General features: G+C 38.0%; 1 protein-coding gene across 8 annotated transcripts in view; it reads left to right on the top strand.

The window, feature by feature from the left end:
• RNASEH2B (ribonuclease H2 subunit B) overlaps positions 1-14,690 on the top strand; it is a 59,920-nt gene that overhangs the window by 17,309 nt on the left and 27,921 nt on the right. For 4 of the 8 annotated variants that reach the window (XM_042964532.1, XM_015544566.2, XM_042964154.1 and 1 more), the window contains exons 2-3: positions 8,301-8,372; positions 10,239-10,346. In XM_042964532.1, the coding sequence (XP_042820466.1) occupies positions 8,301-8,372; positions 10,239-10,346 (180 nt within the window). Of the gene's footprint in view, positions 1-6,592; positions 6,730-7,523; positions 7,609-7,634; positions 7,819-8,300; positions 8,373-10,224; positions 10,347-14,690 lie in introns of those variants that run through there. The other 4 variants (XM_042964358.1, XM_042964588.1, XM_042964479.1 and 1 more) reach the window with 4 other exon arrangements.

Below are 14,690 nucleotides of genomic sequence, written 5' to 3'. Positions count from 1 at the left end.
GCACAAAGGAAGGAGGGGAAAAGGAATATATTGTGGGAAAATTTCTAGATACTATTGAAATTTTCAAGTTAATATTAATTTGAGCTACATTGTTGTAAGTTAGGTTGCTAATTATAACTCTCAAGACAACAACTGAGAAAATTGCTCCCCCAAAAGTATGGTAAAAGAAATGACAAGGGAATTAAAATAATGCCCTAGAAGATATCTATTAAACACAAAAGAAGGCAATAATAGAGGAATACAGGATCAAAACCATATGACATATAGAAAATAAAGTTAAATGGCAGATATAAATCCTACCTTATCTGTAATTACATTAAAGGTAAATGCATTAAACATTCCTATTAAAAGGCAGAGATTGGCACAATGGGGAGGCATGATGCAACTATATGTTATCTACCAGGTGCACACTTTAAATTAAAAGACACACATAGGTTGAAAATAAACAGATGGGAAAAGGTATAATGCAAACAGTAACCAAAGGAGAGTTGAATGGCTCTACTAATCAAATGAAATAGACTTTAAGACAGAAATTGTTGCTAGACACAAGAGTAGATACTTTATAATGATAATAATGTTAGTCTATTATATAACATATATACACCTAACAACAGAGCCCCAAAATAGACAAACCAAAAACTGATCAAATTGAAGGTATATATACACAATTGAATAATATTAGTGGGAGATCTAAATAATCCATTTCCAATATGGCTAATACAACTAAGAGGAAGATCATCAAGGGAATAGAAGACTTGACCAACACTGTAAAACGACTAAAGAGACATCCATAGAACACTCAATAATTGTGGAATACACATTCTCCTTAAGTGAACATGAAACATTCTCCAGAAATGACCATATCACAGGCCATAAAACAAACCTCAGTAAATTTAAAAGGATTGATATTATACAGAATATGCTCTCCAAAAACACTGAAGTGAAAATAGAAAGCAATAACAGAAAGAAATTTTGGAAATTCACAAATACGTGGAAATTAAACAACACACTCTTAAAATAACCAATGGATCAAATGAATCGAATGAAAATGATACATTATATATCAAAAACAGAAGAGATGCAGACATATGAGTGTTTAGAGCAAAATATGTAGTTGTATATGGCTATATCTAAAAAGGAGAAAGATCTCAAATAATCTAAACTTCCAGTTCAAGAAACTAGAAAAAGGAGAACAAACCAAACCCAAAGCAAATAGAAGGAAAGAAATGAAGATCAGAGCAGAAATAAACAAAGGAGAGAATAGAAAAACAACATAGAGAAAAATCAATGAAGCCAAAGTTGGTCCTTTTGAAGAGATCAATGAAATTGCCTAATCTTTAGTTCGAATGACCACAAAAAGAGAGGGGAGGGGAGAGAAAGAGAGAGAAGATTCAAATTACTAAAATCAGGAATGCAAGAGGGGACATCACTAATGATCTTACAGAAATTAAAAAGGACCCTGGGGAACGCTGTGAACAACTGTATTCCCATAAAATAGATAACTTAGATAAAATGCACAAATTCCTAGAGTGGCATAAATTACCAAAGCCAACTCAGGAAGAAATAGACAATCTAAATGGACCTATAGCAAGTAAAGAAGTTAGTAAATTAAGTTTCCCATAGGGAAAAAAAAAAAGCCCAATCCTACATAGCTTAACTGATAAAGTCCACGAAACATTTAACATATTGGGGCGCCTGGGTGGCTCAGTCGGTTAAGCGTCCGACTTCGGCTCAGGTCATGATCTCACGGTCTGTGAGTTCGAGCCCCGCGTCGGGCTCTGTGCTGACAGCTCAGAGCCTGGAGCCTGTTTCGGATTCTGTGTCTCCCTCTCTCTCTGACCCTCCCCTGCTCATGCTCTGTCTCTCTCTGTCTCAAAAATAAATAAACGTTAAAAAAAAATTAAAAAAACATTTAACATATTAATATTAATCCTTTTTAAACTTTTCAAAAGGAAAAAGAACGTTTCCCAACTCATTCTGTAAGGCCGGTATTACTTTCATACCAAAACCAGACAAAGGCATAGGAAAAGTATAGATCAATATCCCTAGCAAACATAGATGCAAAAGTGCTCAACAACTAGCAAACTAAATCCAGGAGTATGTAGAAAAGGATTATAAACCATGACCAAGTGGGATTTATCCTAGGAATGCACGGTTAGTTCAACATACTGAAATCAATCAATATACCATTTTAATAAAATAAAAGCCCCAAACCACATAACCATCTCAATAGCCACAGAAACAGCATTCGAAAAAATACAGTACTTTTCATGATTAAAAAAAAAAAGTTAAAAAATTAGGAATAGGGAACTTTCTTAGTCTGATAGAGCACATCTATAAAAAACAGGTAACATGCTAACACATTTCACACGAAAGTTTTTTTTTTTAATGTTTTTTTTTTCAAAATTTTTTAACGTTTATTTACTTTTGAGACAGAGAGAGAGCATGAATGGGGAAGGGTCAGAGAGAGAGGGAGACACAGAATCTGATGTTATGAAAATACTTTAGGTATATTGGGTTAAGTAAAATATATCATTGACACTCATTTTACCTATTTTTAATTTTTATTTTACCGATTTAAAATTTTCTAAGTGACTCACATTTGTGGAATGCATGTTATTTCTGTTCTGGACCCAGGGCCTCCAGGTTCTGGTACATGTGGGCCCTATCCCCTGTCCTGTAGCACTGGATGATTGAGAGGTTAAGGGTAGAGCATAGGGATTGATGAAAATGGGTGGAGAAGAAGTAGTCGGAGATAAAGGGGTGTAATGAATGCAGTCTTGCTCTGAGAACCGGGGCCTTGTTTTATTCACAGCTGTATCCTCAGTGCCTAGGTTAATACCTGGGCTGGTAACAGAAAACTGGTTATAAAATAAAATAAAGATTGGCAATAAAATAAAAAAGATTCGGTAAGAGGGTGGTGTCTATTACTAAATGGTTATTTATTCAGCACTTGATACTTGTTAGGTCCTGCTGTGGGTACACAGAATCTAGCAGACAAGAATGCAGTTCAGTGAGGACATATGTGGCATCTGTCAATGGTCTGACCATGGGATGGATGTACGAGCTGCCCTAGGGGAATACGGGAACTAGAGAGTGGTAGTTGGGGTTTCACAAAGTTAGCTTGTTGTTGCCAGGTTTCTTTGATTGCACAAGGCAAAATCTTTGCCTAGTAATTTTTTTTTTCACGTTTAGGGAAAATATACTTAATTTGCAGTCTGCACTTTATGTAAAATCACCTGATTTCCGAATATTGGCACCTAAATTCAGATTTTTTTTAAAGGCACACATCAAACAAAACCCTTCTGTGGCTTGGGTTGGGCCCAGGAGACAAGGGGAGATTTAGCTGGTGAAGTGAATGCATAATTCCTTTGACTTCTTAGCCATCAAAGGAAAGTACTTAACCATTGCTAGGCACCGGAGGCCTTAGACCTCCTCGTCTCTGTTGTTATCCTCTGTCTTAAGGTCTCAAGTTCCATGTTTTTTTTCATCTTAGCAGCTGTTATATTTGGAGTCCACATTTGTGTGATAATTTCACCCAATATCTTGTTCTTCCATGGAAAGTCCAAAAGCGTCTCATGGGTAGAGGCTGGGTCGGCTTTGCTAATCAATAGTTAATAAATGAATGACTGAAGTAGGGAGGAGAGATTAGTTTTAAAATCCATTGTGTCGTTGAAGAGGAAAAACAACCTGAGTATAGCATCTCACTTGAAATTCTGTGTTGAAAGATTGAGTCCAACAGCAGTTCATTTTATTGGCACGACTGAGAAAAGATGACTTTTCTTCCCTACCAAATAGACATTTCAGCATTATCTACACTAATACCTCTCAAAGTATATTCCAGAGAACCCTGGCATTTGCAGCAGAACACATTGTCAGTATTTATTTGTGCTTAGTAAATCCAAAGTTCTTACAGTTTGACATTTTAGGCCATACCTAATCCTCGGACTTAGCGCTCTTCCTGAGAAAAATGGAAACAGTGCTTCCCTTGTCTAGTTGTTAAAAATATATTTTTTGGCCCTTTGGTGTTTGTAAATTTTAATTATTTTAAGCTCTGCAGGAATGGGAAGGCTGAAGGAGACCTGGCAAGAATCACCACAACTGGCACTTTCTATTAAAAAAAAAAAAAAGGAAACAGAAAAAATCAATAATGATTCACCGAGTTAACGGTGAAAGATTTACTGTGGTATTGATATAAAATAAAGGGTGTATTGCCGAAAGAGAGAGGTCGCCTTTTCTGTGCCTGGAGACACAATGGAGATAAGCAAGGCTGGACAAGTGAGAAACGGCAGGGGCAAGGAGAGAAACCAAAACCTGTTTTCGTTTTGTGGAAACGTTTTTAACAGTGCTAAACTTTATCCTTTACATTTTTACAAGTTGCAGAAAGGAAAGTCTTAAAAGATTCTTAAAATTAAATCGGTATGGTTCCATTTGTATCACATTCTCCCAAAGCACAAAACTGTAGAGACGGAGAACAGATTTAGTGCTTGCCAAGGGTTGAAGATGGGGCAGAGGGTTCTCTGAGGGTTGGCACATCCCGCGGCTCTGTATTTGTGAGCGTAAACATTTAAGATGATTTCCTCTTGGTCTTTTTCTCATTGTGAAATGACATGACCGGCTTTAAAAAAATTATTTTTTTAAATTCCAGTAGAGTTTTATTGGCACATACATACGTTAGTTTCCGGGGTACAATACAGTGATTCTACAATTCTATACATTACGCAGTGCTCATCATAGTACGTGTATTCTTTGTCCCCATCACCTATTTCACCTATCCCCCAGCCCACCTCCCCTCTGGTAGCCGTCAGTTATCTGTAGTTCAGAGTCCGTTTTTTTGTTTGTCTCTTTTTATCTTTTTTCGTTTTTTTAAATTCTAAATATGAGTGAAATCATATGGAAAACGGTATGGAGTTTCCTCAAAAAAATTAAAAATAGAATCACCGTATGATCCAGTAATTTCACTACTGGAAATTTACTCAAAGAAATGAAAACACTAATTTGAAAAGATACGTGCCCCTGTATGGTTATTGCAGCGTTATTTACAGTAGCCAAGATACGGCAGCAACCCTAGTGTCCGTCGACTGATGAGTGGATAAAGAAGAGATGATAAATATATGACGGAATATTACTCAGCCATAACAAAAGAATGAAATCACCATTTTCAGCAACGTGGATGGAGCTAAAGGGTATAATGCTAAGTGAAACCAGTCAGTCAGTGAGATGACCTTCTTCGTTCCTGGTAATATTCTGTGTCTGTTATTAGCAGAGCTATTTCATCTTTGTTTTTATAAGTAGCATGATAAGGGTGATGTATCTTCTTCCTTCATTGTAATCTGCTAGTGCTTTCAAGTATGTCTCTTACAGGCAGCATATGGTATTACCTAACGTTTTTAACCAATCTGAAAACTTCTGCCTTTGAATTGGGGTGCGCAGAGATTTATGTCACATGTGACGATTAATAGGGTTAGGTTTGCGTCTGTCAGCCTCTGTTTGTTTTCTCTGTATCTCATCTGCCCTTTGTAACTGCTTTTACTCTCTTTCTGCTTTTTTTAAGACTGAGACGGCATAAGAAACTCACAACAGTATGCTTTCATTTCCCCCATCCTGGCCTTCGTGCTATTGTCGTCATGTATTTCATTTATATGTAGGTGGTAAGCCCCACACTAACTTGTTATTTTTGTTTAGTCAGTGATCTAAAGAGATTCAAGTAATAAAAAAATTCTTAGTGATTTGCCCCTGTAGTCACCATTAACGGCACTCTTCATTTCTTTGTTTAGATTCATATTTTCATCTGGTATCGTATTCCCTTTTTCCGGGACTTCTTTTAGCATTCCTTGGTAGTATGGGTCTGTTGGTGGTTATTGCTTTCAGCTCTTGCTGTCCGAAAAAGTCTATTTTAATCACCCTCATTTTTCAAGGGTATTTCTCTCGAGGATCATCATGTTTTCTTTCAGTGCTCTAAAGATGTTTCTGTTGTCTTCTGGCTTGCATTATTTCCAACAAGAAATTTGCTGCCATTTTTAGTTTTGTTCCTCTGTACATAAATGTGTCCTCTTTTCTTCTGTCTGTTTTTAAGATTTGTCTCTTTATTGCTGGCTTTGAGCTATTGATTATGATGTATAGTTTATTCCTCTTTCTGTCCTTTGGGTTTATTGAACCTCATGGATGTGTGGGTTTATTGTTTTCATCAGATTTGAAAATATTTAGCCATAATTTCTTCAAATATTTTTTCTGTTCCCCACATCCCCTTTCAGAACTCCAGTGACATGTATATTATTAGGATGCTTGAAGCTGTCCCACAGTTCACTGATACTCTATTTATTTTTCATTCTTTTTTCTCTGTGTTTTCATTTTACATAGTTTCTATTGCTATGTCTTCAGTTCATTAATCTTTTCTCCCACCGTTAATCCCATATAGTGTATTTTTCATTTTAATTTGGGTCTTTAAAAAAAAAAAAAAACTATGTCTCTGTATTTAATTTTTTGTGCATGAGGAATACGGTTCTTATGCCCTTGCCTGTTCATTCTAACATCTGTGTCTAATATCAGTACCCTTCCCTCAATATTGATTTCTTTATTTTTCTCATTACAGGCCATATTTTCCCGCTTCTTTGAATGCCCAGTAACATTCGATTAGATGCCAGACATTGTGAATTTTACCTTTGTGGCTGATGAATACTTTTGTATTCTTATAAATAATCTTGAGCTTCATTCTGGAGCACAGAGGAGGTACTTAGAAACAGTTTGATCCCTTTAGGTCTTGCTTTTAAAATTAGTTTGCTGGAACCACAGCAGCATTTAGTCTAGGGCTATCTGCTCCCCACTGTTGAGGCAAGGCCCTTTTGAGTGCTCTGAATTGTGAGGTTTTCCAGTCCATCTGGAATTTGGAGCCCTGAGTGAGCGTGAGGTCCTGCTCCCTCTAATCCAATGCGGGTGGCTCGTCTCCTGGCCCTCAGGTAGTGTCATCATATGCATGCACTGATCAGTACTCCGTTGAGTACTCAAGCAGTACCTTTGCACATCTATGGCGTTTTCTTTCTTTGTAGCACTCTCCTTTCCCGTAAACTGCCCTGTGAACTGTAGCCGTGGTGTCTCTAGAACTCTCCGCTCCACCTCTAAAAGGGAGTCTGCCAGGCTTCACCGGGGGCCTTCCATTCTGCTCTGTGGACCGGAAACTCTCTCAAAGCAATAAGCTGGGGCATTCACAGGGCACACCTCGGTTGTCTCCCATCTCTCCGGGGTCACTGTCCTGCAGGGTTCAATGCCCAGCGTCTTGAAAACAGTTGTTTCATGTATTTTATTGTTGTTGTCATGGTTGTTACTGTTTTGGTTGTTTCAGGTGGGAGGATAAATCAGCTTCCTGTTACTCCATTTAGTTGCAAGTAGAAATCTCAAAATTAGGGTTTTTAAACCTTTATATATTTGGTGTTACTATTATTTTAAGAAGAAAGTTGTATTTTAACCATGTACGAGTAAGCCGATTTCTAATCATGCTTGCTGTATTTAAGTTTACGAAGATCCGAAATGGGGTGAAGGGAATGTGGGCCACAGAAAGAAAACACACCGAAGTGCCAGTCCTTACCCCAAAGCTCTCCCATTTGCTCTTTGGTAGGTTGTTGCTCTGCTCGATTAGTAGAGCCCCTTTGTTCCTTTTGGAGAGAGATTCTCCAAATGGCTTCTATGAACGTGCATTTAAAACGTCTGGAAGAAATGTTATAAATAAAATTGTCATGATCTTTTGTGTTTCAATCTACACAATTAAAACTTGGACAGGAAAATATTGTAGAGGAAACATACCGCGAGAACTTACTTCAACAGGTAATAAAGTGCATTTTAAAGCCATAATAATTGAAATATTGAAGTAATAATGCTAAAGCAGACACAGATTAGTGGACCAAAATAGAATTTCCATAGACAGACTTATAAATGTATTTTAAACATTCAGCATAAAGGACTTGTTTCAGTAATGAGTCCTTCAGAAGATAGTGTTGGGACAACTGGACAATTCACTGAAAAAAAAAAAGAAAAAACTGGATCTCCTCTCCATATCTTACACCCAGATATATTTCAGATAGATTGAAGATACAATGTTAAGGTGTTTGGAGAAAATACAGGTGATTCACATAAGCTTGAGGAAGAGAAGCCTCTCTAAGTATGACCCAGAAGGTCCAACTCTAATGAAGTTAAAGGTTTTACAAAGAAAACCATATAAACAGAGGGAAGAAAAACCAAGTAAACTAAATAAGGTGAGCAACAAAGCAAATGCCCTTTAATCTTACAGACTCATTGTTTCTTTTCAGAATATTTCAAAGATGCTTCAAAGAAGATGAAAAGTGGGCTTATGTTTGTCAAACTGGTGAACCCGTGTTCAGGTAAGCTTTCCTCCTCTCTCTTCCTCACCGCCTCCGAGAACTGTAACTTTAATGTTTTTTAAACACTGCTGCCCCAAAGTGTACATACTTATTACCGTGTATGTTTGTCCTTCCTTAATAGCTTTGAAAGGTAAGCTGGCATTACTGGATGATCAAAACAAGCTTGACCTAAACATTTTTGTTGTTGTTGTAATTTAAATCTGTAGACCATTCACTCGTCAGAAATGCACGCAGGACAAAAAAGTGGCATGTTTGGTTTCTCTCGGAAAACGGACTAATTTTCTTTAGCTTTCTTAAGCCAACTCTTCTTAGAGTAGTTATCCAACATTAGCCTCCACTTATGTTCATTTTATGTTGTAAAGTAAAATAAACAACCAGAGTGAAAAAAAAAAAGTTTTTACTTGACATGCCAAGATTGTGAGTGGTTTCATTTTTAGCGGTACTTTCCTTATTTTGTTCTGACCAAAAGGCAGTATATTCGTTCCCAGTCAAGGGGCGAATTTTTTATATTAAAAGCATTGCATACGGAGATACCTATTTTATTGCAACCCGTTTCAGTTTAACTTTATATTCAGTGCATTTTGTTTTCTAATTTTTAGGCAAAAATGTTAAAGTGTACCGTAAATATACTGTAATATTGATATTTGTCTTTATGTGGGATTGTTTTTTCATTCATTTATTTTACAAGGTTTATGTTATAAAGTTATTTTATAAGGCTTTGAGTAGACACCTAATACTTAGCAAATTAGAGCATTGTGCTGGCGGGTACAATATTGAATAGTGAAAGCAAGGGAAAGCCAATGGGTAGTGCCTTGTTATTATTGTTGATGGAAAGACATACAAATAGAAGCCACAAGTGAGGCAGAATTTCCTGGCTTCCTCCAGTTTTCTTTCCTCAAGATGAAATTGAATTTGAATTGAAAATGAAATCAGTCAGCTACGTTATGTGGCACTCCTCCCTGGATGTGAGACTAAGCTGAGGTGGGCAATTTTGTTCAAGAGAAGTCTTAGGTAGTGGTAAAGGTTGTACAGAATCAAACGAAAATAAAGGTATAAAAAAAAAAGCTAAGCTTCTTGTAAAATTTCCATTTTGTCTAAATTGTCTGTAAACAACAGAAGAACAAATGTTTGCATCTTCTACGTTGGCTGTGGAAAAATAAAGGCTAACATTTGCTGAGCGTTTACTATGTGCCGAGTACTGTTTTAGGAACTTTACATATATTCTGTCTTTCTACCCCTTACAAAAACCTGTGAGGTAGCTTCAGTATTGCTTCCGTTTTACAGGAATGGAAACAGAGGCACAGAAAGGTTTCCATAACTTCCCCAACGGCACACGCCAAGCATGTGGTACCCACGGATTCAAACTCAGGGTCCTTGACAGTGCTGTGGTTAGAAAAAGACTTCATGCATTGAAGGGCCCTCGCCTTTTCTCACTTCGAGCTGGCCCTGGGGTGTGTAGGATCCGTCGCTTTCTTGGGCCTTCTGTGTGCGGAGCCACACGCTGCACTGTTGACAAGGACCCACATGCCAGCTCAGTTCATCTGGCTGAACCATTAGGTTTGGGTAGTTTAATAATGGGCTTCCCCTCATGATCTAACGGAGGATTCAGTGAGAGGCTTTGTAGCAGTTAAGATGAATGGCTTGTACTTTTGTATTTATTGGTTTAAGTTCAGTGAGGATTATAGAGCTGGAAAACAAGCATCTGTATATAATAGCTATAAGCTTTCCTTGGAGTCAGTTTGTGTAGAATATATCTATGTATGTTTATGTTCATATTAGGAACATTCCTCAGAACTATTGGACAGTCTTTTGATTTTTTGTGTGTGTGTGAAAACTTACAAATAAAAAACAGATTTGTCTTAACAGGGGAAGGAACCATTTACTTGTTCAATATGTGTCTACAGCAGCTGTTTGAAATAAAAGTTTTCAAGGAAAAACACCATTCTTGGTTTATAAATCAGTCAGTTCAATCAGGTAAGTGACTAGCGTATACGTTTCCATTAACTAAACACATACTCTAACTTTTCCAACCTTCATGCATGGTGGGGGTGTGGGGGTTGGTACAGGCCTGTCTGCCCAGTTTGGAGTCTGGTCCATGCCTTAGCCTTCCTTGGCACCAGAGCAGGGCTTAATCAAGGGGAAAGGAAAGATAATTTGAGCAAGCTTAAATCAATACCTACATGTCTTAGATAGTAGGAAAATTTAAACGAATGCCTCTGCTTTGTCTCCTAAAACATTGACATGTCCTTAGTCAGAAATTAGAGGATCTTCCTACCACGGAAAGTACAAATCTTTCATTTTCACTGCACATTGCACAGACTGGGAACTCTTTGCTCTTCTGTTAGACACTTTTGAAGATTTTCAAGTTTTAACATCTTATTTCTTTGCAAATGGATACCGATATTGCTTCTAAAATAAGATAGAATGTAACAGATTTTTTAATGCTTTGTCACATAAATCACTGCTGCCCCCACCCCAACATACCCCCAACACACACATATACTCAACACCGAAGAAAGTTCTGTTTCTTTTAATGTTCTAATTTGGGGGTAGTATTGACTCAGAAGGAAAAAGTAAACCGCATGTTGTTCTGATGGTTCTGGCAGTTGGGGGGGAGTCAAAGATAGTTGAGGCATTCTGTATTCTCTCTGCCTATTTTCTCATTGTTTCCAGAGAGTGCTTTCTGTTTCTTTCTAAGCCCTCTGCTTTCTGTTGACTGTGTATGTCTCCACTTAGTGCCAAGGTAGAAAAGCCACTTTGTCTTTCTTCTTCTCAGACATTCCAGAACAAGGGTTTATTGCTGGTGATAAATTTCACATGCTTGTGTGCATGAGAATATCTGAAATGGCTTTCAGTTGCCAAAATGCAATGGCAGTCTGTGTATAGTCTGGCAGGTGGAAAGTATATATTCCCTTTTATTGTCACTGCTATGCTTATTCATTTGGCAATATATGAGAGTTCTAACTTCTAACGTAATACACTTGCAGTTGGGTTTAGCTCGATAGACACAGTAATATCCAGATGAAATTGGGATACATTGGGAGGCAGTGATTGATCATCTCTCCCTCTGAGCTGGTACCTGCTTTTTTTTTTAATAGATCTTATTTATTTGAGTGGTTTTAGGTTCACAGCAAAGATGTCTGCTTTTTTCATCATTGTCTTCTTTTAAACTTAGCCTTGAAGAAAGAGCTGTTTTTAAGAATAGCCACCAGGATATTAGAAACCTGTTCCTAATTTCTGACTATCATGGATGCCTCCTATAAAATGAGCTTACAGTTTGTTTTCATAAGTTTCTCTTCTACTTTTAATAAAATAATCAACTAATATAATACGAAATTACTTTCTTAATTTTTCTTTTACTTGCTATGAAATGGATTCACATATATAATTTAGGGTTAGAATTTCTTGGCTGTATAGATAGGTTGTTCTGCTAGGGAATAAAAGTAAGCACATGTGTTTCTGAAACCAAAATAAGGATTGGAGATAAAGGAATTGTTTATTGTTCCATTTGATGAAATACCTCTTCTGGCTTACTCCCATGGGAGAAGGAGTCTTGGATGCTTGGAGGGGGCTGTGACAGAGGAAAGAAAAGTGGGGAATAGGTAGGCTAGTTTGTTTGATTCGCCTTTTTTCCCTTCAGCCTGGATGGTAGAGTTAGACTCTTACTGCAGAGTTTCCTGTTTCTTATGCTCAGTCTTGTTAGATTCCTTTCCTCTTGCCTTTTCTTCAGGAGTAGGAGGATAGGGTAGGATGTGGATAGGATAGGGTCTGGGGTGGGGAACCACCTTCTGAGCCTTCGATCATTGGAAGTTCCGAGCTGTGAACCCACAGACCATAGAAGGAGCTATGTATGGAGAGAATACTATTGCTTGCCCATGACCTCATCCTCAAAAGCGTAGGAAATTACATTTTACTGCAGCTTTATAGATAGACTTCTACAGGTTTCGTAATGTTTTGCTGGTTCACGTTCTGTCCATATTTCCCCCAATTCTTGCCTTTTTCGGGGTGGTGGGAGGACCTCTGCTAAAAAATGATTTCTAAATATTCCACACACACACACACACACACACACACACCCTATCTTCTTTATTCATTCATCCTTCAGTGGACACTTAGGTTGTTTCCATACCTTGGCTGTTGTAAATGATGCTGCAGTAAACATCAGAGTGCACGTATCTTTTCAAATTAGTGTTTTCATTTTCTTTGAGTAAACACCTAGTAGTGGAATTACTGGGTTATATGGCACTTCTATTTTTACTTTTTTGAAGCATCTCCATAATGTTTTCCACAATGGCTGCACCAATTTGCATTCCTGTCAGTAGTGCACAATGGCTCCTTTTTCTCTGCATCCTTGTCAACACTTATTATTTCTCATATTTTTGATTCTAGCCGTTCTGACAGGTGTAAGGTGATATCTCATTGTGGTTTTGATTTGCATTTCCCTGATGATGAGTGATGTTGAGCATCTTTTCATGTGTCTGTTGACCATCTGGATGTCTTCTCTGGAAAAATGTCTGTTCAGGTCTTTGCCCATTTTTAAATCAAATTGTTTTTCTGGTGTTGAGTTGTGTAAGTTCTTTATGTATTTTGGATATTAACCCTCAATTGGATATATCATTTGCAAATATGTTTTTCCATTCAGAGATTTCCTTTTTGTTTGGTTGATGGTTTCCTTCACTGTACAAATCTTTTTATTTTGGTATAGTCCCAGTAGTTTTTTTTTAATGTTTTTATTTATTTTTGAGACAGAGAGAGACAGAGCATGAGCAGGGGAGGGGCAGAGAGAGAGGGAGGCACAGAATCCGAAGCAGGCTCCAGGCTCTGAGCTGTCAGCACAGATGATGACATGGGTCTTGAACTCACGGACTCTGAGATCATGACCTGAGCTGAAGTCGGACGATTAACCAATTGAGCCACCCGGGAACCCCCCAATGGTTTATTTTTGCTTTTGTTCCCCTTGCCTGAGGAGAAATATTTAAATACAATGGAATATTTTTTTAACTTGATTTGTTTGGGGAGAGAGAGCACAAGCAAGGGAGAGGCAGAGAGAGAGAGAGAGAGAGAGAATCCCAACCAGGCTTCATGCTGTCAGCACAGAGTCCAATGTGGGGCTCGAGCTCACGAACATGAGATTATGACCTGAGCCAAAATCTAGAGTCAGACGCTCAACCAGCTGAGCCATCCAGATGCCCCTATATACAATGGATATTAATCAGCCATAAAAAAGAATGGGATCTGGCCATTTGCAACAACATGGATGGACCTAGAGGGCACAATGTTAAATGAAATAAGTCAGAGAAAAATAAATATCATATGATTTCAGTCATGAATGGAATTTAAGAAACAGAACCAACCGACAAATAAAAGAGACCAAAATAACAGACTCTTAAATACAGAATGAAAACTGGTGGTCACCAGAGGGAAGATGGGCTGGGAAGATGGGTGAAATAGATAAAGGGGACTAAGAGGCACACACTTCCAGTTGTGAAATAAAGAAGTCACAGAGATGGAAAGTACAGCATAGGAAATATAATCAGTAAGAGTGCAGTAACGTCATTTGGTGACAGATGGTGAGCACTGAGTATAACATATGAGCACTAATGCATAGAATTGTTGAATTATGTTGTACACCTGAAACTGATAACATTGTATGTGAATTATACTTCAGTAAACAACAACAACAAAAAGATGTCTAAAGACAAAAGGAATTTAAAGATCAGTTTCATTGTCTTGGCTGTCCTCTCCACGTACGGATTTGAAGCTTTTTGGAGTAGAATCTCATGGACCGCATCCTGCCTTTTGAAAGAGTCGTGTAGAATCTTGGGCTTGTGGAGGAAAAACTTCTGAATTTGGAGTTTCACATATATTTTTCTTCTTTTTAAAAAAAATTTTTTTAATGTTTATTTCTTTCTGAGACAGAGACAGAGCATGAGTGGGGGAGGGCAGAGAGAGAGGGAGACACAGAATCTGAAGCAGAAGACACAGAATCTGAGCTGTCAGCACAGAGCCTGACACGGGGCTCGAACTCACAAACTGTGAGATCCTGACCTGAGCCAAAGTCGGTCGCTCAACCGACTGAGCCACCCAGACGCCCCTCTTCTTTTTTTTTTAGATGTTTATTTAGTTTTGAGAGAAGGCACAAGCAAGGGAGGGGCAGAGAGAGAAGGGGACAGAGGATCTGAAGCAGGTTCTGTGCTGGCAGCAGAGAGCCCAACGTGGGGCTCGAACTCGTGAGCCATGAAATCATGACCTGAGCCAAAGTCGGTAGCTTAACTGACTGAGCCACCCAGGTATATTTTTCAGTAAATGGTTTCCACA

Source organism: Panthera tigris, chromosome A1 (genome assembly GCF_018350195.1).
Source record: "Panthera tigris isolate Pti1 chromosome A1, P.tigris_Pti1_mat1.1, whole genome shotgun sequence".
In the NCBI taxonomy this organism is placed as follows: domain Eukaryota; kingdom Metazoa; phylum Chordata; class Mammalia; order Carnivora; family Felidae; genus Panthera; species Panthera tigris.
This window is presented reverse-complemented; position numbering and strand designations above follow the sequence as displayed.